General features: G+C 39.7%; 1 protein-coding gene across 1 annotated transcript in view; it reads right to left on the bottom strand.

Moving 5' to 3' along the window:
* PDIA5 (protein disulfide isomerase family A member 5) overlaps positions 1-25928 on the bottom strand; it is a 181227-nt gene that overhangs the window by 47721 nt on the left and 107578 nt on the right. Inside the window, exons 8-10 of the mRNA XM_043998311.1 lie at positions 24572-24639; positions 8241-8332; positions 8036-8107 (exon numbers count right to left, since the gene is read on the bottom strand). Coding sequence (XP_043854246.1) covers positions 8036-8107; positions 8241-8332; positions 24572-24639 — 232 coding nt within the window. The remainder of the gene's footprint in view (positions 1-8035; positions 8108-8240; positions 8333-24571; positions 24640-25928) is intronic.

Below are 25928 nucleotides of genomic sequence, written 5' to 3'. Positions count from 1 at the left end.
GAATTGAGCAAGAGTAAGGAACAGCCATTGTGAATGCTGGCTCCTGTGCTTGTTTCACTGTTTGGGGCTGGGAGAAGGAGGGAACAGAAAAGGTGAGTTGAGATAAGTTAAGATTGAGTCAGCCGGGGGCAGCTAGGTGGCACAGTGGATAGAGCACCGGCCCTGGAGTCAGGAGGACCTGAGTTCAAATCTGGCCTCAGACACTTAACACTTACTAGCTGTGTGACCCTGGGCAAGTCACTTAACCCCAATTGCCTCACTAAAAAAAAAAAGAAAAAGAAAGAAAGATTGAGTCAGCCAAGGGCATAGAAGGGAAGAGGGTTAGGATGGGATGTGAGACCTAAGAAAATGGTTGCCTGTCCAAGGAAAGATAAGTGACCATGAAAGGCCCGCAAGAGTGTGGAGGCTTGTGAACCATCACTATGACAAGGGATTTATGTGGACCCCCCTACCCTGACAAAGACTAAAAGCTCTTAAGTCCCCGGATGCAAGACTTCCTGGAAGCTCAGAATATCTGCACTGGTGACACATGTTCCCAGTTGCTTCCCTGCTGCAAGCTTCATTTTCTAAACTATGTGTCTGTTAATACTTAAAACCCATTTATGCTGACAGATGCAAAATGCAACTGTTGCTATGTGCTTGGACAAGTTTTCAGCCACAAAACCGAGGTTCCAGGAAAAGAATGTTCAGAATCCAATTGTCAATAAAATAAAACAGAATGCTCTCCATTTACCATAGCAGGCTCACTACAATCTCATCTGAGGTTCCCTCTGACCCAGATCTCACTGTCAAGCATGGATGAGAAGGGTATTGGAGACAGATAGAAAGAGCCCTTCTGCACCCCAATTGCAGAGCAGCCCTTTGGCTCTAGCAGAGAACATCCCCTGAGCGAAGAAAGGATGATTCCACAAACAGTGGAGGGGCAATGAAGGTGAATGAGCTGGGCAAGTCACTTCATCCTTGCTGGGCCTATTTCCTCATCTCCAAAATAAAAGGATTAAACCAGCTTTGAGCCTACAATTCTGTAATGTTCCTGCACTCTAAGAAATGCTGAAAAAAAAGAAATGATGGATGTGACAAATCTAGAGAAATATGGGAAGACTTATATGAACTGATGCACTTAAGTAGAAAGGACCAGAAAAACAATGTACTCAGTGACAATAATGATGCAAACAGAAAAAATAACAACAAAAAAGAAACTGAAAGCTGTATAATTACAACGATGAAGCTTGGTCCTTAAAAAGAGTTGAGAAAATGTACTTCCTTCCTTTTTTTGAGGTGGGGGACTATGAGTGTGGATTACTGCAACTATTGTCAGACACAATCAATTTAAGTAGTTCAAGTTCTAGAGCTGAAGTCAGGAAAACCTAAGTTCAAATCTGGCCTCAGACACTTAACTAACTTCAGGTACAAAATGGGGAAAATACTAGCACTTACCTTTCAGGGTTGTTGTGAGGATTAAATTAAATAAATATTTGTAAGTGAAATAAATATTTTTAAAGTACTTAGCACAGTACCTGGCACATAGTAATATATTTCCTTCTCTCCTTCCCCTCTCTGAACTACTTTTTCTTTTTTTTTAAATCTTTATAACAAGGGATAGCTTAGTGGTTAGGGAAGAAGGAAAGATATACTTAGAAATAGAGGTGCTGTGAAAACAAATGACAAAAAAGAGGTATTTTTTCAAGGGTGGCATACAGAAGACTTAAACATACTTCTGTAGCCTTCATTGTCCTATCTCTATGGTAATCACAGAATTTCTGCAGTTACACTGCTTCTGCATTCTTAAGTAATTTCAATGACTTCTTGTAAGCACCTCTGGTTGCATGGAGGATAAAAACATCCAGAGGGCAAGTTATTTTTGACCCAGAATGAAGCTCATTCCTGTTTTTCTGATATTTGGTGCCTCTGTTTTGCTCTACTTGTCCTCTGGATCCTGGCCCTTTGCTCGTCTTCATAGCAAGTTGGGGCAGATTCTTTCCTCTGCACCCTTGGAGCTAGAACCTTGTCCTGACAAATGATTCTCTGAACTTCTTCATGTCTGTACTGCCTTCGGGGTTCCCAGACATCCGAATTATCCCCACCAGAGATATCATGACGATCTCTAATCTCTAGACTTCCTGGTTACTAGGCTTGCTCCAGACAGCTCACTACACAGACTCACTTTCTGCCTGGACTTCTTGGTTTTCATACCTATGATTTGCTTCTGACCACCTGTACCCATGGAAGGCTTAACCCTGGACTTGCTGGCTCTGGTCATCTGCCTATTTAATTTTGTAATGATTTCTCTTTCAGTGTTACAGGACTATGAAAAGTCTGCACGTCTAAAATACACTAATGACAGTCACGTAAGAAAACACAAATGAAAAAGGAACATAAAACCAGATATTCAGAATTTTGTTTCAACAACAGAGATTCTCTTGGGGTGTTGTATATTCCTATTTCTTCAGTTTCTCTTAATAATAATAAGATTTAATAAGATTTTTATCTTATTTCTAGGGCTTCCTTTTTCTTTTCCATTTACTGCCTGGATATTGACAACCCCATTCCTTTCTGCCAATAATCTTCTATGCAAGACAAAAGGTTGCTAAATCTTGTTATTTTCCTATTCTATGTGGCTTTTGAGGCCAAAGAACCAATAGACTTCACGGGATGAATCTATCTATCCTGGTCAAAAGGTCAGTGACTAAGTTTCTGAAACTGTCCAATAAAAAAGTTTATATTTTTCCCCTTAATATAGAATTTGTGTAGGCCATCAGCATTCCCAAAAGGCATCGAAGTGCCTATAGAAACTAACTGTTTGCTCTGAAAGCTGTATGTTAATTCAGTCTGGCTAGTCTCTCACTTTGAGGAATTAAATTTTCCATTTGGTGTAGGGAGAGTTGTTTCACATGGCTCCATAGAAGTAAGTTGTACCTACAAATCAAACTGATACCTAAAGTAGTCTGCAGACATAGGTTTTTATGTTAAAGGACAAAAAAACCAACAATGCTTTTTTAAAAAAAGCTGTTAAAGGAGTCTCCTCCCCCCCAAAAAAAATTATTTTTCCTAGTTTGTTTTTAGTGAGTATAAAAATACAGAGTTAAAAAATTTACTCAGAATTATGTTTAGGCTGAAACATGTTATCATTTATTAACTTAACACTACGTTCCTGGTCTAGATAATTAGCAGAGGAGCTAGACAAAGAGTTAATGAGGGAGCAAGGATTAAGCTCTTCAGTATGGGACTACAGAGGCACATAATTCTCACACAAGCACATATTGTCACAGATGGTACTCCACAGAGTGAGAAGGAAAGGGTCAGTGCGGCCATGACCAACAAATCCATTCCAAAAATATTATACTAACACACAAAATATAGGAAATCTTCATGTTCAGTTTCAGAAAATTGCCCAGAGTCACCCACAATCTTCTGAAGGTTAGACCACTCTCTTTGCCCTCATCCCATGGCATCTAGAACAGATGGCTGTTGATATCTGGGTATTTTATTCCACATGACTTGGGGGGTCATGAAAAGTAATAGCTTTCTCTGGTTCTTCTTCGATCTTTGCATACTTAAATGCAAATCAACTGAGAGCTCTGTTCAGAACAGGAAGTACAGAAGATCAACTACAATGACCTGTGGCTAGAAAATCCCACAGGATGGGATCCTGGTCATCCATCAAGACTTTAGCAGACCTACATGAGGATTGAAAACAGCTGGTACATCACTGATATCTGATATCTAGCTTCTAGATATGTCGTTGAGTAGTGCACTCAACATTCCAGTCCACAACAAAGTGGGCTATTTGTTCCTATTCCATGCTGTAGTAGCAGCCTGCTAGGCCTGGGTCCAGTTAGGGATGCTCTGGCCCTGAGGGGAACACTGACCATGGAGAAATGTGGGTGATCAGCTTGTTGGGGTCAGTTAGAGACGACTCTTTCCTTGGAGAAGCAAAGTAGTTGATTAACCAGGTAGTGGTTGGTCAAACAGATAATAAAGCAGCCACCCAGAAAGCCGGGCTCCTTGAATTTACAACATCAGCTTAGTTTGGAGCCAGTCGTGTTTGCTGTGTGATTAGGGCCAGGTAGTGACAACAATCTCAAGTTAGAAATGTGGAATTTTTATTATTCATATATCCAAATAGCTAAGATCATCATTTTCAAACTGCTCTAACTTTTCAGTCTTAGGTCTCTACCCCCCCTTTATAAAATTGTCATCTTCTCCTTTGTTTGGGGAGTTAAAGTTAGGCTTCTTCTCCCAGCCATATCTCTATGGCTGTCTGATTAAACCTCTCCAAGAGCTGAAGTTAAACTTCTTCTCCCAGCCATATCTCTATGGCTGTCTGATTAAGGAACATGCCATAAACTTGTACCTCCCCAGGAGTCGAAGTCTAGGCTTCTTCTCGGCCAAATAATAAAACCTTTTACTAAAATTTTGATTGGATTGTGTGGGTAAGTAATTCTTTAAAAGAGGAATGTTTTCAAGAGCCCATCTAGCAGTAACAGTAACATCTCATCTTATATATCTGTGCCTTTGCCCAGTTTATCCTTCATATCTGCAATGCTCTCCCTCATAACTTCTGTCTTCTTTGGCTCAAAAATCTCCCAGATTAGAATTTTCATTTAATGCCAAAGCAGCTTCAAGTCCGTGGAGATGGAAAATACCTTTTCCTGAGCCAGTCTATGTCTTCTGGAAACACATAAAACCCCAACATGAGGCTATGGACAAACACTCAGTTACTCTAGGAACTACCATATCATTAATTTAAATGTTTAATTTTGGAGACACAGTGAGACAGTGAATAGGAAGTCAAAAAGAGCTGGGTTCAAGCTAAACCTTTGACAAGACTCAGGAGAAACCTAGACTATATTTGAGCAAATGGAAAGAATTGTAAGATGATTGAAGAGCTAATATTTAAATAAGGGAGAAGAAACAAATATCTCTTTAACACTTTCAAAAAGCATTGTGGAATTGAATTAGGAATGACAGAGGACCTGGGGGTAGATTGTTTCTGTTCTGAAGGTTTTAAGAGGGGAAGAAAGAAGGGAAAGCAGAGAAATAAACATGTTAGTGTAGAAAGGGGGTTGGGGGTGGGAGGAGGAATTTTATATTTCTCATAATTGGGATGCTTAAGAAATAGTGTACACAAACATGGAGGTAGGGGTAGGGAAGAGTGGGCATTGGATGAACCTCACTCTTAGCTAGACTGGACAACTTACACACAAAATGGTTGGTGTAGAAATACAATGAGCTCACCAAGAAAGCAGGCAAAGACTGGGGAATGGGAGTTTTAAGAAGGATAACACTAGAGAGCTGCAAAAAAACCAATATTCTGATCCAAAGGATGGGATTAAAAGAACAAAAGAAAAGATTGATAAACTAAGGGGGCTGCCCATCAATTGGAGAGTGGCTAAACAGATTGTGGTGTATGAATACAATGGAATACTGTTGTGCTGCAAGACTACTGAGAACCACGGCCAACTACCTCTCCAGAGGACATATGATGATGTGTTCTACCAACCTCTGGACAGACAAATGATGAACTCAAAGTGCATTTTTAGACATGGTCATGGTGTGGATTTGTTTTGCTTAACTATGCTTATTAGTAACAAGCGTTTAATTTTTTTCTTTATGTTTTCAACTGGAGTAGGTTCAGGGAAAGGGATATTGATGGTGACATCAGAGAAAAGAAAAGAAAAAAAAAGGAGGATCACTGAAATGTTTCTTTTTAAAATTTAACATAACTTTAAAAGTACACAGAGAACAGAAGGCAATTCAGAAGAATGCAGAGGTAAGGTCAATTTGGAAAGCAATGTGTTGAACTTATTTATATATATTTTTTGAACTTAGATATTTTCAAATACAAGTTACTACTTGGAAAAGAGAGTCACAGTATTGTATATAATACTCTTTACATTTTTGTTTTATATGTGGAAATGTTCATTTTTATGTGCTGATTAAGTTCAGAATAAAAATAACCTAAATAAAAATGCAAAAATCAACTATTCTAAACCTCAAGCTCCTTAATCCATCAAATCCTTCATCTCTGCTCTCAGACCTTCACTACCATACTACTGTGAACCCTAATGACAAGTGGCATGAGCTCCCTCACCTACTATCTATACTTCAACTTATCTTTGTTTCCATGCCCATCTTTTTCCTCTAGTCTCAGTGGAAGGAGCAGTACTGACCTTCCTTAAAGGTCATTTCTTTATCAGTGCCCTGTATGAGGTGGGGTCTCAGGTGAGTCTGGAAGGAAATCAGGGAAGCCTGACGGTGAGGAAGAGGAGCACTCTGGGCATGGGGGCCATCTAGTGCACAAGCACTGAGCTGGGAGATGGAGTATCCCATGTTCAAGAACTGCCAGGTCAGGGTCACTGGATCTTAAGAGTTTATGGAGAGGAATAAAATGTAAAAAGATCAGAAAGGCATGAAGGGGCCAGCTTGTGAAGGGCTTTAAAAGCCTTTTAAACACAAGATTTTTCATTTGACACTAATGACAAGAGGAAGCCACTAGTGTTTGTGGAGAAGAGAAGTGGAATGGGCCAAAATGCATTTCAGCAGCTGAGTGGACTACAGATCATCTAACCCAACTGAGGCCAACAGAGGTAGTGGACCCAAACTAGGAGTAAAGTCAAAACCAAAGTGTCTATCTCTATGATACCATGCTGACTCCTACATACTAATAGTTTTTCATATCAGGAACAGAACATTCCCTTTCCTTCATTCCTTACATCAAATCATTCAGTGATTCCTATCAAGTCTTCCTTTTCAATGTCACTGGTATTCATTGATTCCTTTCCATTGTCAGGAATATATACTTAGGGATTATAAACCCTTATCTGCTCTTTCTCTGATTATTGTAAAAGCATTCTAACAGATTCCCCTGACTAATCTTCTCTGCATTCTTCTACCAGATTAAGATTCCTAACATATTTATTAAATCTTATAATTTGACCTCTCAAAAACTTCAAATGGCTCCCAATTTCCCAAAGAAAGAAAACCCAAATTTCTAAGCATGGCATCCAAGGATCTTCATAGTCTAGCACCAACAGACTCATCTGATTTTCGAAGTATTCCCACCACACTCTGATCTTGAACAAGGAGGATCTCCCTACGGCCTCTAATGATGCTAGTCTTCATTTTAACTTCTTGAGCCATTCTCTCTGGTCTGAAATTTGCTTCCCTCTACATTCCTAATATATCTGTCATGTATACAAATGTAACTACAATAAAGGTCAAATATTTGACATGTGCCACATGTATGGCATAGATTTAAGTGTCCCCCAAATTTTAAAAGATGGAAAGAAAACTTCCACCCAAGGTGACCAAAGAAAATTGTACAGAGGAATTAATTATATGGAGGAGATATGAACTGGTCCTTAAAGGATGGATGAGTGGAGAAACATTCAAAGTATGGGGAATAGAATGACCAAGGGCATAGAAGTAGCCTCAAAAATGCTATAATATGGGTATGTATATGTATTAGCTCTTCAACCAGATGGCAAGGATTGTGTCAGTGTTTGCATCTCTACTAAACTTAGCACAGTGGTTTACGAAGGAACGAATAAAGTAAGGGTAAGGGTCCTACAGGAAGGCTTCCCAAGCCTTGCAACAAAAGAGAAAGATCTCTTTCTCTGGGTGTTGGGGACATATGTGAAGACTTCGGAAGAAAACTGATTCAAGAGAACTGGCAAGATTAGCTGGGCCACCACCCTACCTGCTTCTAGGCCTCCCAATCCCAAAATACTGACACTCTACTCAAATATGTCACAGACCAATGGAGGCAGTTGGAACCCTACTGGATTTTTCTCCCAAATAAAATCTTAGGCCATCTGTTACAACCAAATGAATCAAAAGAACCCAGCATTGACCAGGACCCCAGTCTGGGGAAAACTTTTAAGAGCAGATCTTCCCCATGATCCCCCTTACCCACTCCCCACCCCCACCCTTACTTTTCCTCCTAAGCAAAAGAACATTATGGGGCAGGGCAAAATAGATACCCTCCCTCTGAGAACTATATGTATATATTCCTTGAAGTGCAAAGACTTACTTCTTCATCCATTCCACAATGTCCTTGGCTGTGGACCTATAGTTTTCATACTGGAACAGAAACTTCCCTTTCCTGTGGAATGTGGAAAGACAAAAGGGGGCTCAGCTCAAGAATTGGGGTAGGGAGTGTTGAAGAGGGGAATAAGGGGAATAAGTGTCATTGGGAAAGAGGAATGGCACTTAAGACTAGGGAGCTGGGGACTTACTCAAAATAGCAGATGGTGGGATAGCCACGGACATCATACTCTTCCTTGATGTGTTCAAATTCAGAGGAGTAGACATTCATCCCAGCCAGCACCTGGGAGAACAAGGAATGAATGGACTTGTCTGCCCTCTGCCCCAATACATCCCATATCTTGTCCCAGAGCCTCTAATGGGGGCTAGTAACTCCTCAAAGTAGGAGAAAGAATTTCCAAAGGCTCCTCAGACGGATGTGGGAGTGATGAGCATCACAGGAGCATAATGGATGAAATAAGGGAACTAGTTTAGAATTAGACATTAGTTATAGATAACACCAAGCTGACTTCAAGGGATCCTGAAAAAAATAAAGATCAGGGACTGCCTATGCTCATCCCCCTTGTACTCCTCTCTTGATCCACAATATATCTGCCTTCCCCTATTCATGAATAAACTGAATATATTCCTGGATTAGCTCCCATGTGAGCAGGAAAGGTGACAAAGGCAGAATGCTTTCCCAATTCTCAACTTCAGTTTGACTTTTGACGTGATATTGTGGTTTCTCCATTTGTTCCAGTTCTGCTCCAATCTCACCCCTGGATTTCTGCCTAAATCTTGAATATAGGTGTCTGCCTATCTCCTGGATAGATACTTGACTCACTTGTTCATTACCTGTTCATCTAGCTCTCAGCCATGGTTTTTGACCTCATTGTTTCTGAGTACTCCACAAAGATATAACTGTTGTTGATCGCTGGCCTGACTCTTGACACCCACTTATTCCTTTTGTACTTTATCCAGTACCTGTTTCCCGTTTCGCATTTATAACCTGCTGCAGCCTAAGATATAGGTCCCAATAAATCCATCTATCTATAATTTAGATGTAGAGATGAGGATCCACTGACTTTATTCCTAATGGTCATTAGGAATATACAAGTAAAACATGGAAGAGAATGGATAAACGATGAACAGAATGCAAAACATTGACGGGTTGAGATCTGCATTGTCAAAGGGATTACCCTCATAGATGAGATCACTGATCCATTGAAGTATTAGAATATTACATGAAAGGCATTGTAAGTGCCAGAAACAAGCAGGATTTAGAATTTCCTCAAAATTTAGACTTCCTATTCCTCTTTTTGTGCAATAGGGGACTTCTTGCCTGTGTTCCAGCTCCCAGAAAGAATGTTGGTGTTAATTTTCAATAAAGGGAGATAGATGGTAATGCTATGGAATAGAAATGTGTGCAAGAGTGAAAGGGGTGAGGAACTTCATGGCAATGTGAGTATGAATGTTGTAGCAACATGCAGAGGGGGTCCTGGGAAGCAGAGTTTTGATGTAGAGAAATAAAATCTAAATAGCTCTATGTGAATTTCCATTGCACTGCGATATAACTCAGGAGCTGCAACAGATGTTAAATGGACCCAGAATCCCATTGGGAATCTAAATCTTCATAACTGACTTCTTTAGGAAAAAGACTCTCAACTGTATTTCTTTTTTGCTATCTACCTTGGCTTACTACAGACCACCTACATATCAAGAGTTCAGGAAAATCTGCAGTAGAACTGATCAAGGAATTCTGTAGCCCTCTAAGTCATTCTGTTCTTCCTGGTAATGGGTTGAGAAGCCTGTTTCAGTGATAGCTGTCTAGAAGTTATTTTTTTATGTCTACCTGGCTCCCTGGCTCTAGTTTTTCCCTTCTTCAATTCAATTCTACACAACAATGTGAGATTAATCTTCCTAAAATGCTTTTTTAATTATCATCACTTACTAAAAATAAAAAACGAATCAACCCTAAAACCTATAAGAGAAATTCTAAACTACAAAAGCCTGAATAGGGGAATTCAATCCTCTTTATACTGTTGACTCTAATCTCTTTTCCAGCCTTATCTCTCAGTACAGGCAAAGTCTACATAATGATGCCTCAACCAACATCCTTTTACAATAACATGGTTAATACATTATAACCAAAATCCACTGTTATTTTGTTCTAGGTGGCAGCCATCTCTTTTTCCCTCTCTCCTTCCATTCTGTTCATCATTCACAGAATTTCAAGGTTGGAAAGGACCTCGGTAGCCGTCCAGTCCAATCCACACTTGAAAAAGAATCCCCTCTAGAGCATACTTGATGGGAGGTCACACAAACTTTGCTTGAACACTTTCATTGATAGAGAACCCACTACTTGCTGAGGCAATCCAATTCGTTTTTATACTGTTCTAATTGTTAAGGAAGAATGTCCTTATATCAAGCTAAAATTTGCCTCCTTGAAACTTGCATTCAATTGTTCCTGGTTCTATTAAATAGAGCCTAAGTATGTTTAAACCCATTTCACATGACAGACTTTCAATTGCTCGAGACGGTTATCATGTTCTACTCCCTCAACTCTGACTCCTTCTCCAGGCTAAATATTTCCAGTTCTTTTAACTGATCCTCATCCAGGGTGGACTTGAGGGCCTTATTTATTCTGACTGCCTTCCAAAGGATGTTTTCCAATTTATTAAGGTCTTCTCTTAATTGTAGTCATCAGAAGTGAATACAAAAGCTCAGATGTGGTCAGAGCAGAGTAACACACACAAAGGGTCTACCACATCTGTATTCCTGGCACACTGTTGGCTTCTACTGGGATTGAAGTCTACTCATACTTCCAGAGCCTTTTCAGATATTGATGCCTAACTATGTCTCCCATACCATGTGCTAATGAAACTGATTTTAAGTCCCAGGATAAGACTTTACATTTATCCTCATTAAATTTCATCTTATATCCAGTCCCATGGGGTCTTCTTTTGGATCCTGACTTCGTCATCTGCTGTGTTAACTATCTATCTCTTCTACCTTTTGTCATCAGGAAATTTGATAAGGATGCTATCTATGTTTCTAACCAAGTCATGGAAATTTTAAACTGTACAGAGCCAAGCACAGACTGCTTGGAACACCCTCTTTCACATCTCCTTCCAAGTTGACATCTAACCATTACTTCCTAGTCTCTGAGTCTGACCGTTCAACCAGCTCCAAATCCATCTCAATAGACTACCATCTATCTCTCATCTTTTTACCTTGTCCAGAAGAACAGCAGGAGATAATTTATCAATGCTAAAACAGAGTTAAACTGTTGTTGTTATTTGGTTGTTTTGGTTATGTTTGATTTTTTGTGACCCCATTTGGGGTTTTCTTGACAGATACTGGAGTAGTTTGCCATTTCCTTCTCCAGATCATTTTACAAATAAGCAAACTGAGGCAAACGGGATTAAGTGACGTGCCCAGGGTCACATAGCTAGTAAATATCTGAGGCCAGGTCTTGAACTCAGGTCTTCCTGACTCCTGGACTGGTGATCTATCCACTGTGCCACCTAGCTGCCCTTAAGTAAACTATGTAACATTATCACGCTCTATAAGCTTAGTAACCCTGGCCAAAAAGTCAGTCTGATGTCGTTGGTTCTTTATGAAGCTATGGTAGTTTTTTGAGATCACCATTTTTTTTTCTTTTCCAGATTTCACTAAGTAGCTTTTAAATAATATGTTCTAAAATTTTACAACAAATTGAAATCAGGCTAACTGGAAGAGATTCTGTCCTCTTCCCTTTTTTGAAGATTGGGCAACATTTGCCCTTCTCCAACCTTCTGGTGCTGCTACTATTTTTTTAAAATAATTTTTCAAATAACAATGACTATGGCTCAGTGATCACAACTGTCAGCTCCTCAGTTTCCAAGGATATAGTTCATCTGGGTCTTGTGACATGAATTCATTATAGGAAGCTAAAGTCTTTTTTTTTTTGTTATGGTGTTTCGGTTGTTCAGTCCTTTCTGACTCTTTGTGACCCTATGAACCATACTGTCCGTGGGGAATTCTTGGCAAAAATACTGGAGTGGTCTGCCATTTCCTTCTCCAGTGGATTTAAGTAGAGGCTAAGTGACTTGCCCAGGGTCACACAGTTAGTGAGTGTCTAAGGCCAGATTTGAACTCAGGAAGATGTCTTTCTGACTCCAGGCCTGGCATTCTACCTACTGAACCACCTAGCTGCCTCCTAGTGTTTTTTTACTATTACCTTATTTATCTTGGGCATCAACTCTCTGCTTTTTTTTAAGGAAAAAGGTCATTTTTCTTGGCAGAGAAAACAGGAAAAAATAGGTATCAAGCGTTTCTCCCATCTCTTTGTTGTTAGCCAAGCAGTCCTAGTTCTTCTTTAATCCTTTCTCCCCATATAGCAAAAACAAGAGCTCTTTTTTAATTGTCCTCTCTTAGCTCATGCTGAGCCTCAGCACTCCTGACACTATTCTGGCAGTACTGTGCTACCCTTTTTATTCATAGTGTCTCCTGCCCTTGTTTCCTTCTCCTGTACAGATCTTTAAAAAACAAACAAACAAAACCCTAAATTGGTTGGTGCGATCATTACGTATTCACATCAGTCTCTTTAGACATCTCCCTGTTTTTCTAACTTATTGAAACTGTTTCCCTTTGTACACTTTTCCTTCTTGAGAGTTTGCCACACAGAGAGGCCTGGACTGGCCTCTGTCCACAAAATGTTACGTATCATTCCTCCAGAATCTGCTCTCCTCGAATTAAGGATATGTGCGGCCTTCCTCTCCTCTGTTATAAGATAGTTAGGAATGGCTTACTACCCCCCGCAAACAGTTCCTCCCTGTTGGGGAGAAGCAGATCCAGAACAGACTCTCTTCTCCTTTATTTGCTCTTCTAAATTTTGAAAAATGAAATTCTTATGAAAGTCAGTTAGTCCATGCTCTGCTTTTTGCCAAGAGAGCAAGAGTTAAGACAGAGCTTGGGCATACTGCAGCAGATGTCTAGATAACTGAAGTCTGCCATCACTTTTAAATCATCCCTCTTTCTAAGTCTTCTTTCTATCCTAGTTTCCTTTTCTTCCATTCCCTCTAAACCTTACTTCTTCAACTTTGTTTCTATTCAACTGTACCTTGTAGAACATTTCACTTAATTTCAAAGGTTTTTGTTTTTGATATTTTTTAGGACTAATTCATGAGACTCATCTGTAAAGCCAAGCAGGTGGTGCCTGTTCCATCCTAAATGGTCTCTCTTTTCCATCCAAACTGTTTCTACCCTATGTCATGGATACTGTAGAGCAGAGGTCCTTAATCTTTTTTCCCCGCTTTGGTCATGGATCCCTCTGGTGTGGTGAATTGATCTATGGACCCCTTCTCAGAAAATGTTTTTAAATGCCTAAAATACATAGGATTACAAAGGGAACCAATTATATTGAAATACAACTATTAGGGTTTTTTTTAAAGGCCAGAGACCCGAGATTAAGAACTCTTTTAGTGTAGAGAGTATTATAGCACTGAGTAAGAGTTTAGACTACATGACTTCTACATGCCTTCCAATCTTAAGGATTCTATTCTCTAACGGAGCCATGAGATATAGTAGGAACAACAATGGATATGGAACTCAGAGGACCTGGGTTCAAGGCTTAGCTCTATTTCTTATATGACCTCAAGCAACTCACAATTTTTTATGGTCCCTTCATCTGAGAAATGAGGGGAGAGGCATAGATCAGGGGTTCTTAGCTTGGGGGTTACATGAATTTGTTTCCTAAAAATATTTTGAAAATCATATAATTGATTTTTTGTAATTTCATTTATTTTATGCAATTCCAAAACTTCTGACAAGGGCCCTGTATGATTCACAAGACTATCAAAGGGGTTGTCCATCACACACTAAGAAGTTAAGAGCTCTTGCACTAGGTATCTGGAGGGTGACTTCCTGTTCTTAATTTTATATTCATCAAACATGCCTTGTTCCCTCCTGTTTCTTTTTTCATGTTGTTTCCTTTGCCTAGAATGATCTTCTCTCATTCTGCTAAACCTCACTCATCCTTCAAGGTTCTGTTCAACCCCTGTCACTGAATTCTCTGACCTGAAGTGAGCATTTCTTCAAACTACTCTGAAGAATCTGAAAGATTCTTCATTTGACAAATATTTGCTGACCGTGCTGCTACTGGGTAGACTGTAAAGCCAATCAAGACTTAGTCCCAAGCCTAAAGCCACTTCCAATGTGGTGGTAAAGGAGTCAAATGGACGCATAGCTATGCTATGGTGCCATAAGATGGTGCAAAGCATTCTTGATGGTTTAAAGGAAAGAAACAACTAGTGGCTGCATAAAGGAAAGAACATTTTATGGGTAAGATGATAGCACTGATGTATAGGAGTTTGGCAGAAAAGGGAGTGGGGGGCATTTCCTGCAAGAGGAAAGACACAGAGACAAGAAAGTGAGATTTGTTCAGGGAACAATGTGGCCTAGCTTGCATGCCACACAAAGTATTTGTAGGGGAGGAATGGGATACAAGGTTGCAAAAAAGCCTTGAATGACAGGCTTAAGAAGTTTGGGCATTAATCAGAATGTAACAGAGAGCCACTGAAAATTTTTGAGCCAGGGAACAGAATAATTAATGTCATGGCTAAAGAAGATTAATCTGAAGGCAACATGCAATATGGATTGGAGGAAAGAAGCCAGAAGCAGGGAGACCAGTGAGAAGGCTGTAATAGTAGTTCAGAACTAAGGTAATAAGCAAGGATATTGAAAGTAAAATAGAGAGAGAGAGAGAGGTACATACTTCAGAGGCATTGCAAAGGAAGACTATAAGAGTGGGTGACAAATGGAGTATAGTAATGCAGACAGAGGAAGAAAGAAAACAGTCCCGATGTTTCAAGCCTGAGTGCCTGAGAAAACAAGGATGCTCCTGCCAAAATAGGGGGTGAGGAAAAAGGAGCCATTTGGGGGCGGCCAGACAAAGGGATCTGAACAGCCGGGGTCAGCCAATGGCAGATGGCATTAACAATCTTACATAAATTCTGAGGTGCTGGTAGGACACCCGAGTGAAAATTTCCAGCAGGGATTGGGAATGTGGGCGTGGAGTTAAATATTTAGGAGAATATCCATAATAGAAGCCAAAGATAAAACTGTGGGAGTGGAGAACACAGAGAGACAGCACACAGAAGAGAAAAGTAAGGATGAGGACAAAACCTTGGAAAGCACCGGTCTATAGGAGTGAGGAAGAGTATACTTTATTTAAAGCTAAGAGTTTACATTTATCCATACTGGTAACTTAAACTGTGTGTCTCATGGTTTCATAAATTAGGCACATCATAACTGAATGTTTTGTGGTAAAAATCACTTACCCAAACCCAACAGTGAATTCTGAGGGGATGTAATGACTAAATTTGGAATGCTTTTTCCAAACCGTAGCTTAGTGTTTATATGCAAGCCAGTCACTAATTCTGCATTTCTCTATACTCTTGACAAAATGATAAGGCCCAGTTTTAGGATTTGAAAATGTTTCCATTTTGTTAAGATATCTGGCCCCAAACCCTGCCATGATTTGCAAACGTTGTCAAGTAAACATCCATTTTCAAATGCTGCTACTAAGATGCCCAGACAAATACTTGTATCTAAGAAGTGTAGTGGAGGCATTAGAAAACATCTGATGGCTGTGGGGCCACAATTAAGAAAGTACAAGTCCTCCACAAGTCCTCCTCCTTTAACTGCTGCTTCTGTAACAGCAGCGGTATCAAAAGGGTTAACTAATCAACCACCCTAAATAATCAAATTCTGAAACCAATTCACCAGATGGAAAATTTTCATTTGCAGACTAGATGAAATATGAAGATTAGGAAAAATTTGATCAAGCTCACTTCAAAAGCTATTGCTTCTAGACTGGCAAGAGGTTTAAACTTTTTGAGATCTTCATATTCTTTCTCCAGTAGAACAAATTCTTTTGAACCAATCCCTTCAGAATTGGAGTGTGCATAGGTAATAGATATATGCAAAAGGAACAAGTGATACTGTGTCTTTCAGCCCTTAGAGATGAAGGGAGAAATGTGCTGGAAGGGCAGTCCAGGAGGAGGAAATAAAGTCTGATAGTGCCTCAATCAGTAGCACACAGAAGCACTGAAATAGGAGGAACAGAGACATCTCAGCACATAGATCAGATGTAAAACATGGGGAACCCTACAGAAGAGAGGAAGCAATTGAGTACTCATTTTGCTAACAGGCAATGGGGGGCATGAAAGTGAAAGAGGGAGGGGATAACAAATATCCAAACCTCAGTGGTTTCCACTTAGTTATTAATGACATCTTGAAGTTAGATATACTCCATAGGATTTACAGAAGTGCAAAAGTGTTGATAGGACTAACTGCCCAGAAGGTATAAGAACTAAGGGTCTAAGCAAGGCAAGGGAGGCCAGATAATCGTTAGCATGAGAACAGATTAGACCCAGACTTTGTCTCAGAAGAGCTAATGGTCTGGGTTCAGGAGGCATTTTGTTTTTTAATTTTTTATTAGTAATAAACATTTTTATTTATAGTTTTTGGTTCCAATTCTTAGTCCTCCTTCCCTCTCTCCCCTCCCCCCCTTCTCTGAGAGGGTAAGCAATCAGATATAGGTTATAGATGTACAATTATGTAAAACATTACCATATAAGTCATTTTGTATAAGAAAACTTGAATAAAAGAAAAAATGAAAGAAAGTGAAAAATAGCACACTTCAGTCTGTGTTCAATCAATATTAGTTCTTTCTTTGGACGTGAATAGTATGTATCATTGATAGTCTTTTGGGATTGTCTTGGATCATTGTATTGTTGAGAATATTACAGTTAGTTCTTTATCAAAAAATATTGCTGTCACTGTGCACATTCTCCTGGTTCTGCTCACTTCACTATACATCAGTTCATGCAAGTCTTTCCAGGCCTTTCCTGCTTGTTATTTCTTATAGCACAATAATATTCCATCACCATCATATACCACAGCTTGTTTAGCCATTCCCCAATTGATGGGCATTCCTTTGATTATCAAAAGGCATTTTAAAGAGTGACCATGTACTGATATCTGATGTCAAATATAAAAAGTAGGTCAGGAAAACAGGTAGGCAGATGATGGCTTAACAATTAGGCCAGTCATATAGACCAGAGGTAAACAATCTGAGATCATCAGCAGGGATCAGGAACTAAAAAATAAGGTCACAATGGTCAGGAATTATTAATGGAGACTTGTTTTTTTTTTTTAAGTGGTAAGGGTAGGCCAGAGGTAAGGAAATTAGATAATCTAGAATGGGAAACAAGGGGGCTTGAATTTAGAAAAGGAATCTGGGTGACAATTATAAGATACTAGCTAATAATCAGAGTTCTTCTAATAAAGGGCTTTATGAGTCAGGAGTTCTCTGTACATAAGAAGTCCTTAAAAGAAATGCATTTCTAAAATGTATCATTTGTAAAGTAATACATGGTGGCATAGAGCTCACAAAAGCCTATTTAAGCCATAAAATGCAGGAGGGTTTCTATAGGAAAATGAATTTAGAACTCCAACTTGGGAACTCATGGGATACATCCCTGTGCCAACTCCTGATACTGTAGAAGAAAAATCCCACCCCCCACCACCAGTCCTTTTTACTCCCTGCACTGACTATTCCACTTGTCAAGCAATGGGAATGGGGACTCTGCCAGTTTCAAACTACTGGTGGTAGTTACTGTGGACCAGAACTAGGGCTTGGGCCACAGCAGAGAAAGAACAGGAAGGTAAGTCCTGGGGCAGGAAGCTAGAGGCAGTCACTACCTCCTGCCACTGCAAATTCCCAGGGACACTTTGACAAAACTGGTACCTACCATTTGTGAAGCACTGAAAATTGCTCTCCCTGTTATGTTACTATCAATGGGCTTAATACTTACGTGCCTCAGGAAGTAGAATTTTCTGCTGATAAAAATATGTACCTTTGTAAAAAGTTACATTTAAAGGTGTCCTTTACTGTCCTCCTATTGGGGAATGACTAAATAATTTATGGTATATGAATATAATAGGATAAATTATATTATATCGTAACAAATGACTAAATGGAAAAACTGGAAAGGAAATTGTAAAGAATTCTTACAAATTGATGTGGAGGAAAGTGAGAACAATGACAATAACATTATAGAGAAAAACAACTTTGAAAGATTTTGAACCCCTGTCAATGCAAGATGACTCTCCAGGGAACTAAAGATGAAAGAAACATGCCACTTGATGAACTTAAAAATGCAGAAACAAACATACACATACATATGTTTATATGTATGTGTGCGTGTATGCATGTCCAGTATGGGAATTTGTTTGGTTGGACTGTGTATGTTTATGATGAGGGTTTTTTTTCTTTTGTTTAATTGTAGGGTGGGGGGGGACGTAGTGGGAGGGACAAATTTTGGAGGCACATGGAAACAAATTGGCATATTTTTTAAAGTGTCCCTCAGGGAGGAGGCCCATCAGCTGGTGAATGGCTAAACAAGTTGTTCTATATGACTGTGATGGAATGCTGTTGTAAGAAATGATAAGTAGGATGGATTCCAAAAAACCTGGGAAGATTTAAATAAACTGATATAAAGTAAAGTAAGAAGAATCAGAACACTGTACACAATAACAGCAATATTATAAAGATGATTAACTGTGAAAGACTTAAATACTCTGATCAAGACAATGATCCAAGACAATTCTGAAGGACTTGATGAAAAATGTTACCTATCTCCAGAGAGAGAACTGATGAACTGTGAGTGCAGACTGAAGCATACTTTTTCCCCCTTTATTTTTCACGTTTTGTTTTTGTGTTTTCTTTTGTAACATTGGTGATATGGAAATATGTTTTATATGATTTCACATGTATAACTGATATCATACTACTTTGCCTTCTCAATGGGAAGAGAGTAAAGGGAGGGAGACAATTCAGGTCTCAATTTTTTTTTAAATGTTAAATATAAAAACAAAAAAGTTTTTAAAAAGTCCCTCATGACACCCCAGCAACACCATATTGCCTAGTCCTGGTTCCAGCTCTCCTTCTTTGTCCCAAATGATTGCCCATTTCATTTCTTTCCTTTTCTTCTCTTTTTTGGTGTGTTGTTTCCCTTTTCATTGTTAGGGCTTGGATCTTCTAACTAGGGTTTCTTGCTTTCCCGGGGGCCCACTCAGTCTCAGAGCTTATCCATTGTCCTCCTGTCCCTGAAATAAGCACATAGCCCTTGGGGCTCTTAATGCAAACAAAAACAAGGAAGTTACAAAAGTTTTAAATTTTCAAAATCTCACAGTATTCCTTAAAATGCTAATGATACAAGGCTTGATTTTTTCAAACTATAACCACATTCTTATCTTTATTCTTGAGAGCACCTCTAATTACTTGTTCTTTTAATTTAGGTGGTGTCATTGGTTCCTTCTCTTGTAAATAAGGTTGTTTTCAATGGCTCTCCCATCTCCCTTATCTTTTTACTTTGTCCAGCTGGTAAAAACACAGTGCCTGGCACATAATAAACTCTTAATGTTCACTGACTGACTGAAAGATAAAAGACCTGAAATGTGTTAATAGTCACTATCCAAGTACACAAAGAGCTACAGGAAGACTGACCTTTATTTCAGAAAAACACTTAAATGTCTGTTTAAGCATCCATTTCTTCACCATATTAGGGTATTGTTCTTTGACTATAGGAGCTAGGTCCAGGGCTCAGAGGCAAGGAAGAAATGAGCTATACTATCAGAAAAACTGTTATAATACTAAGAGAATGTAACAGAACAAAACTGGGAGTTAACCCTTAAGGTGAGGATCATGTTGGAAGGTCAGGGAATGAGTTCTAAGCAGTGACTGGTTCTGTAGCTTTGAGGGTTAATGGGAGGAAAAGTGCAAAGAAAAGGAAGGAGAGTTACCTGCCAAAGCCCAGGTATATGTTAGACAATTTGCTCATGTGAGAGGTGAATGTATTACCTACCCGTACTTCCTGCTAAGGGAGGAGAGTGCTCAGGCCTGAGTCTGCAGATGGGAGCAAAGAGGCTCACTTGAATGGAGAAGAAAATGAAGGGGTGATATGAAGGACAGTTACCAAGAAGATATGAGAAACGTAAAACGTCCTTATATAGCTGCTGCCTTTCCAGAAGCAAGAAGAGAGTGAAAAGAATTAAGGAGAGGTAGAAATTCTATAGTAAACTGCAGTTAATAAGCAACATACTTGTAAAATTCCTACAAAACAAAGCTATTTTAGAGAAGATAATACTACTATTAGTAGAGAGCACCACAAGTGTGAGGAGGATAATACTCAACAGGAACATCTTCTGGGTTCAATCCAGAACTTGGTCTGACTGAAAATTCTAGTACAGGCAACTTCAACAGGTACTGGACCAAAATCAGGTCTCTGTGAGACATCTTTACCAAACAGCTCCCAGACCATCAACTGCTTTCAAGAGTTTCAGTGTGTGAGATTTAAAATTGGATATTAGATCATAAATCTCCCCTACTTAACTTTTCCCTAAATTTATCTCCCAGACTAGTAAATGGAAGAAGCTTCTGGTTTTCTAGTTAGAGCTTTTATTGTATGGTAGTTACAAGGTGATGTTGATTAGAGGGATAGGAAAGTAGAAATGCAAAGCAAATTGTCTTAAGTCTAAGCTTGGTCTATATTCCGTATAAAACTCACCAAAAACCCAAGGCCACCTTTGGGGGGAGAGAGAGAGAGAGAGAGAGACCGAGTCAAGCGCATGCTGTTAACCGAGAGCCGGGCCGAGTCGAACTCCAGTCAGCGTCTGTCTGTGCAGCGCAGCCAGGAGACCAGCGGAGCAGGAAAAAAGTTCCCACTTCCGTTCTCTCCTTGCCTTTTAAGCTCGCACCCCGGAAGTCGAGTGCTCAGCAGGCAATCTGGCGTGCGTGGCAGGTGGACTGGTGTGCGTAGCTCATGCTGTTGGTCTCCTCCCCAAAAGGGTGGTCCTAAAAAAAAACTGGTGTCTCTCCATTTGTTCCTCAAGAAGTGTATTTCCATGTACAAGTAGAGAAATAATGGGAGCAACCTGGCTGAGACAGGAAGAGCTATGTCTTCACCCAACCACTGCTACCAATCTCTTGGATCCCATTATTCAAAGGCAGAAATTTGAGTGAAGAGGGCTCTGTCACTGTCTGACTGGATTACAAAACAGTTACAGAAGAGAGAGCACCATCAGATGTCCCATCTTGTAATGCAGCCTGGGATTCTGTCAAATATATTATTACTCTTTTAACACGACAACACAAGACAGCTTCTTACTATTCTTGCTTTGATTCCTGCATCTATTATTATAGCACATGAAAGAGACTAATCTACTGTTTGAAATACTCAAACCAAATGAAGAAATAACATAGGAAAGAGTTGGAGAAGCTTGTCTTAATTAAAGCCAGGCTGCAGTTTTCATGAGTACCCAAAGAAGAGTTTTTAAAACATCAGAAGAAGAGACAGAAACTGCTACTAGGTTTAAACAATGTCCTACCCAGCAAAGGGTTGGATGCAATGAGTTGTTGGTTTATTTGGGTTTTTGTGGGGGAGGGGAGGAAGTGGGAGTGCATTCTCATTTCTTACGGCTTTCTCTGAAAATAAATGTTTACTATACCTGATATTATGAGGCATACTAGGCCCAGAGAACATACTTCTTCTTCTTCTTTTTTTTTTTTTTTTTTTGGGTAAATTAGGTTGATGACTCCTCCCTGTGTTCTCCAGTATGCCTGGTTTTCCCAAGCCAGAAAAATCAAAACTAAAAATTTGAAATTCCACGTTCCTTAAAATTTAGCAGCTTTGCTGTCTAGGGTTAGGAGGGGAGGGAGGGGAGGGAGGGAGAAAAAAAATTTAGCAGCTTATAGCTCCATTCTTTTATTATAGCTCCATCTGTAACAAAAGTTTTACAACATTAAAAAAATTAAGTTACCATCTGTAAGACTCTGGGTAAGTCATGTTACTTCCCAAGGAGTATTTGTTCATCTTTTAAAATTAAAGATTGGACTTAATGACTGCTAAATTCCCTTCCAACCTTAAAACCCAAGGCATTAAGTATTAAAGGGTTTTCATAAAAGGCATAGTGATTAGTTGTTCTTAATTAATACTGAGACAAAGTAAGAGGAAATAGGCTCAAATATAAGTAGGTAAGATATAAAGAAAAATCTTAACCAACCAAAGAGATAAATTCTTAGAATGACCTACCAAATTTGGCTGTTTCTTGATGTTTCTTTTTAATTCCTCCCAAATGTAGGCCTTCCTCAAAGTTTAGTTCTCGGACTGATTTTTCTTCCTTTATTGCTCTGCCCAAGAGAGCTCATTCTTTCTCATAGCTCTAGTTATTATCTCCATGTGAATAGCTCCCCAATGAACATTTCCAGTCCTGAGTTTTCATCCTATATTTCAATCAAATATCCCAGCTTTTGCTCAAACTCAACCCACCCTAAACAGTACCTTCCTCCCAACAAGTTAGTCCTTCTACCTGACGCTAATTGTTCTCAATGACACCATCACTCTCCCAGTCACTCAGGTTTGAAAGCTCAGTTGTGCTTTACTCCCCCCTCTCTTTCACACCTATTGCCAGTCCCTGAGTCCTATCAATTCCTCAAAATATTTCTTGCATCCATCCCTTCCTTTTCATTTTAATGTCACCATTCTAGTTTAAGTCCTTTCAGCTTCATTCCTGAATTAGTACAAGTACCACTTAACTGAACTGCCTGTCTCCAGTGTCACCTTCCAATCCAAGCTTTAGGAAGCTGAAACTTCGCATGGCCTCTTACAGTATGGTCTAACTTTATCCCCTTATGTCTACCCCATGTTTCAGGCCAAAATAGGTTAGTCCCTGTTCTCTAAACAGATCCCATGATTAGGGCTCATGCTTCTTCTTCTTTTTTTTTTTTTTTTTTTAGTGAGGCAATTGGGGTTAAGTGACTTGCCCAGGGTCACACAGCTAGTAAGTGTTAAGTTTCTGAGGCCGGATTTGAACTCAGGTACTCCTGAATCCAGGGCCGGTGCTTTATCCACTACGCCACCTAGCTGCCCCAAGTTTGGGGTGTTTTTTTTGGTTTTGTTTTTTTGCAGGGCAATGAGGGTTAAGTGACTTGCCCAGGGTCACACAGCTAGTGTCAAGTGTCTGAGGCTGGATTTGAACTCAGGTCTTCCTGAATCCTGGGCCTGTGCTCTATCCACTGCACCACCTAGCTGCCCCTGGGCTCATGCTTCTTATGCAACTTTATTTCCTTTAGGTAGATTATGTTCATACTTTAAACCTTTCCCCCACTTTTCAATCTGTCAGCCATAGCCCTCAAACACACCCTTAAAAAAAAGCTAAATCTATTTTAATGAATAGACTAAGGCCATCCAACTTCTCTCCTTTACTCTGAAAAACTTTTCACCATCATCACTGTCTTGTCTTCTCTTTGGTGACAAAAGAAGAGAGACCTCTCCTATTCAATAAGGTAAGTCCTTCTATTTTTGCTTTTGATTGCATTTGTCTTCCATTTCCTCTAGGACCCTGCTCCATTCATCATCATTCTCTGTCTTTTATCTTCTAATTTAGCCTCTACCTTGGCTCCTTCCCATCTATTTATAAACATGTTCTATTCTCCCCACCTATCCTATTCAATTAGTCCTATCTTTTCACTATCAAACTTTTGGGAGAAGTGGTCTACACCTAATGCCTCTACTTCCTTATTTCTCCTTAATACTCTGCATTCTGTTTTGACTCCCACCACTCCACCAAGTCACCAATGACCCAATTTTCAAGGCCAGTGGATTTTTCTCCGTCCTCATACTGATTGATCTCTGTGTAGCAAGCTGACATTATTGACTACTCTGTCCCTTCTAGAAATTCTCTTTTCTCCTTGGCTTCAGAGATCCCATGTTTTCTTGTTTTTACTTCTACCTCTTTGACAGTTTCTTCTCCTTTACTAACTCTAGGACTTAATTCCTTAAAATAAAGGTACCCCTCGGTCCTCTCCCCTTTTTCTTCCTATCTTCTTTCCCCCGGCTATCTCATTCACTTCTACAACTTCAACTATCCTCTTTATAGAGAGGACTTTATGATCCTAACCTTAGACTGTTATTGCCCTGTCCCTTCTATCCTCATTGATTCTCTGAGCACTTGCTCTAGATGATGAAATGTGCTTGTGACTGATTCTCCTTCCCCCATTGTGTTGCCCACATCTTTCTGGTTTCCTACTGCTGGAATGGTCTGCTCCACAGAAGATTCTTGACCTGCTTACACACTACCTGTATTTTCTCCACTATTTGGTCATCTGTTACCCTTTTTTGGATTGCAGTGGACTCTCCCAAGCCCACTCCAGGTTATATAGCCAGCCTGCTGCTGACTCTCCAGAATGTCTTCTCTTTGCAGAATTGGGAGACCTCTGGTATCACACAACAGGTTCAGCCCTGCATTACACTAACTGCCCATAGGACCTTCTCTTCCAGTCAGCAGACCCAGAAGCTTTAGGATCCGAGTCAGTGTTTCTTTTTCCCAAAATGTCTCTCTCCCCCTTCCTCTACTCATGCAGCATTCCCTCCCTCCCCCAACCTTCCATAAAGATTTGTGTACCCCTGTGCCCAGCAAGTAGCATCTCACTCACATGGGTGCCTTTCAGTTCTGTGGCTGCCTGCTGGAACGATGGCATCATCCGCTTACACATGGCACACCCTGCATCACAATCAAGAGAGAAGTCAAACACGGTTATCCACGACCTGAAGTCATTTTCTTTAACCCTTCCTTCCCCTCCCATGCAATCATAAGATCATAGTTTTGGGGACTTGGATATTTAGACAATACTTCATTTAAATAGGAGATCATTGAGATATTTCACCTAGTTTAGCCATTTTACCAATGAGGAAACTCAGAGCCAGAGATTAATTTGCTCAAGTTGACACAAGACACTGAAAGGAAAGATTGCTAGAAGGAGTTTTGATTAAGCTTCTATTCTGTGCTAGGCCCTGTGCTAAGTGCTTTCTAAATATTATCTTATTTGACCCTCACAACAGCCCTGTCAAGCAGCTGTTATTATTAGCCTCACTTCTAGACACAGAATCAACAAGTATTAGCAGAGTATCTACTACATGCCCAGCACCATGCTAGACAATGCTGTCTAAAGCTATGATTTCATCAGGGTATTGAGCTACCCAGGAGGAAACTCGAGCAATGCAGATTGTTACCTTCTTTGTACCTCTGTAGTCTTAGAGCTGCCAAGGGCACTGAGAAGGCCAGCAAATTGACCAGGGTCACACAGCTTGTTGAAGCCAGCTCCCTTTTCAGTACACCAAGTTATCAGGCAATGTAAGGCATATTCCTTGCCTTCAAGTCACTTACAATCTAATTCGGTTGACAGAGCCCAAATCCATTAAATGATCAATGTTGAATTAATTGTTCAGTATTAACTGTATGTGTAATTGATATACAGAGACTCAGTTTGACACATTAGGAAAACAATTCACTACAACACTAAACTATACTGAATGATTTAAATTCTGTACCATGCTCCCAATGTGTCCAATACATTCACTGCCCAATAAACAGCCCAGTAAATGCACACTAACATCATTATAAGCTTAAAAACAATCTCATTAGGAAGGAAACATGCCATTAAAATCAAATAATGGAATATAGAACAATAGAAATTAGGATTCTTTCTACTACTGCTCTCAATCATTAACAGGAACAAAAAATGATACACAGAGAATGGTCCCATGAAGGGACACGATACAAAGAACAGAGAACTGGGTATCATGATTCTGAGATTTACTCCAAGCTTCTCAGTCTGGAAGAATCAGAGGATCCTAGATCTAACACTAATTTTCTATGCGACCCTGTTTATGTCACTTGACTTCTCTTTTCGCATTTGTAAAATTGAGTAAGTTGGACTAAATGATCTATAAGGCTCTTTCCCAATATGCCTGAAAAATAAACTACATCATGTACTCTAGAACAGTAGAAAT

Source organism: Dromiciops gliroides, chromosome 3 (assembly GCF_019393635.1).
Source record: "Dromiciops gliroides isolate mDroGli1 chromosome 3, mDroGli1.pri, whole genome shotgun sequence".
Classification (NCBI taxonomy): Eukaryota; Metazoa; Chordata; class Mammalia; order Microbiotheria; family Microbiotheriidae; genus Dromiciops; species Dromiciops gliroides.
Note: the sequence above shows the minus strand (reverse complement) of the source record. Positions and strands in the feature narration are given on the sequence as shown.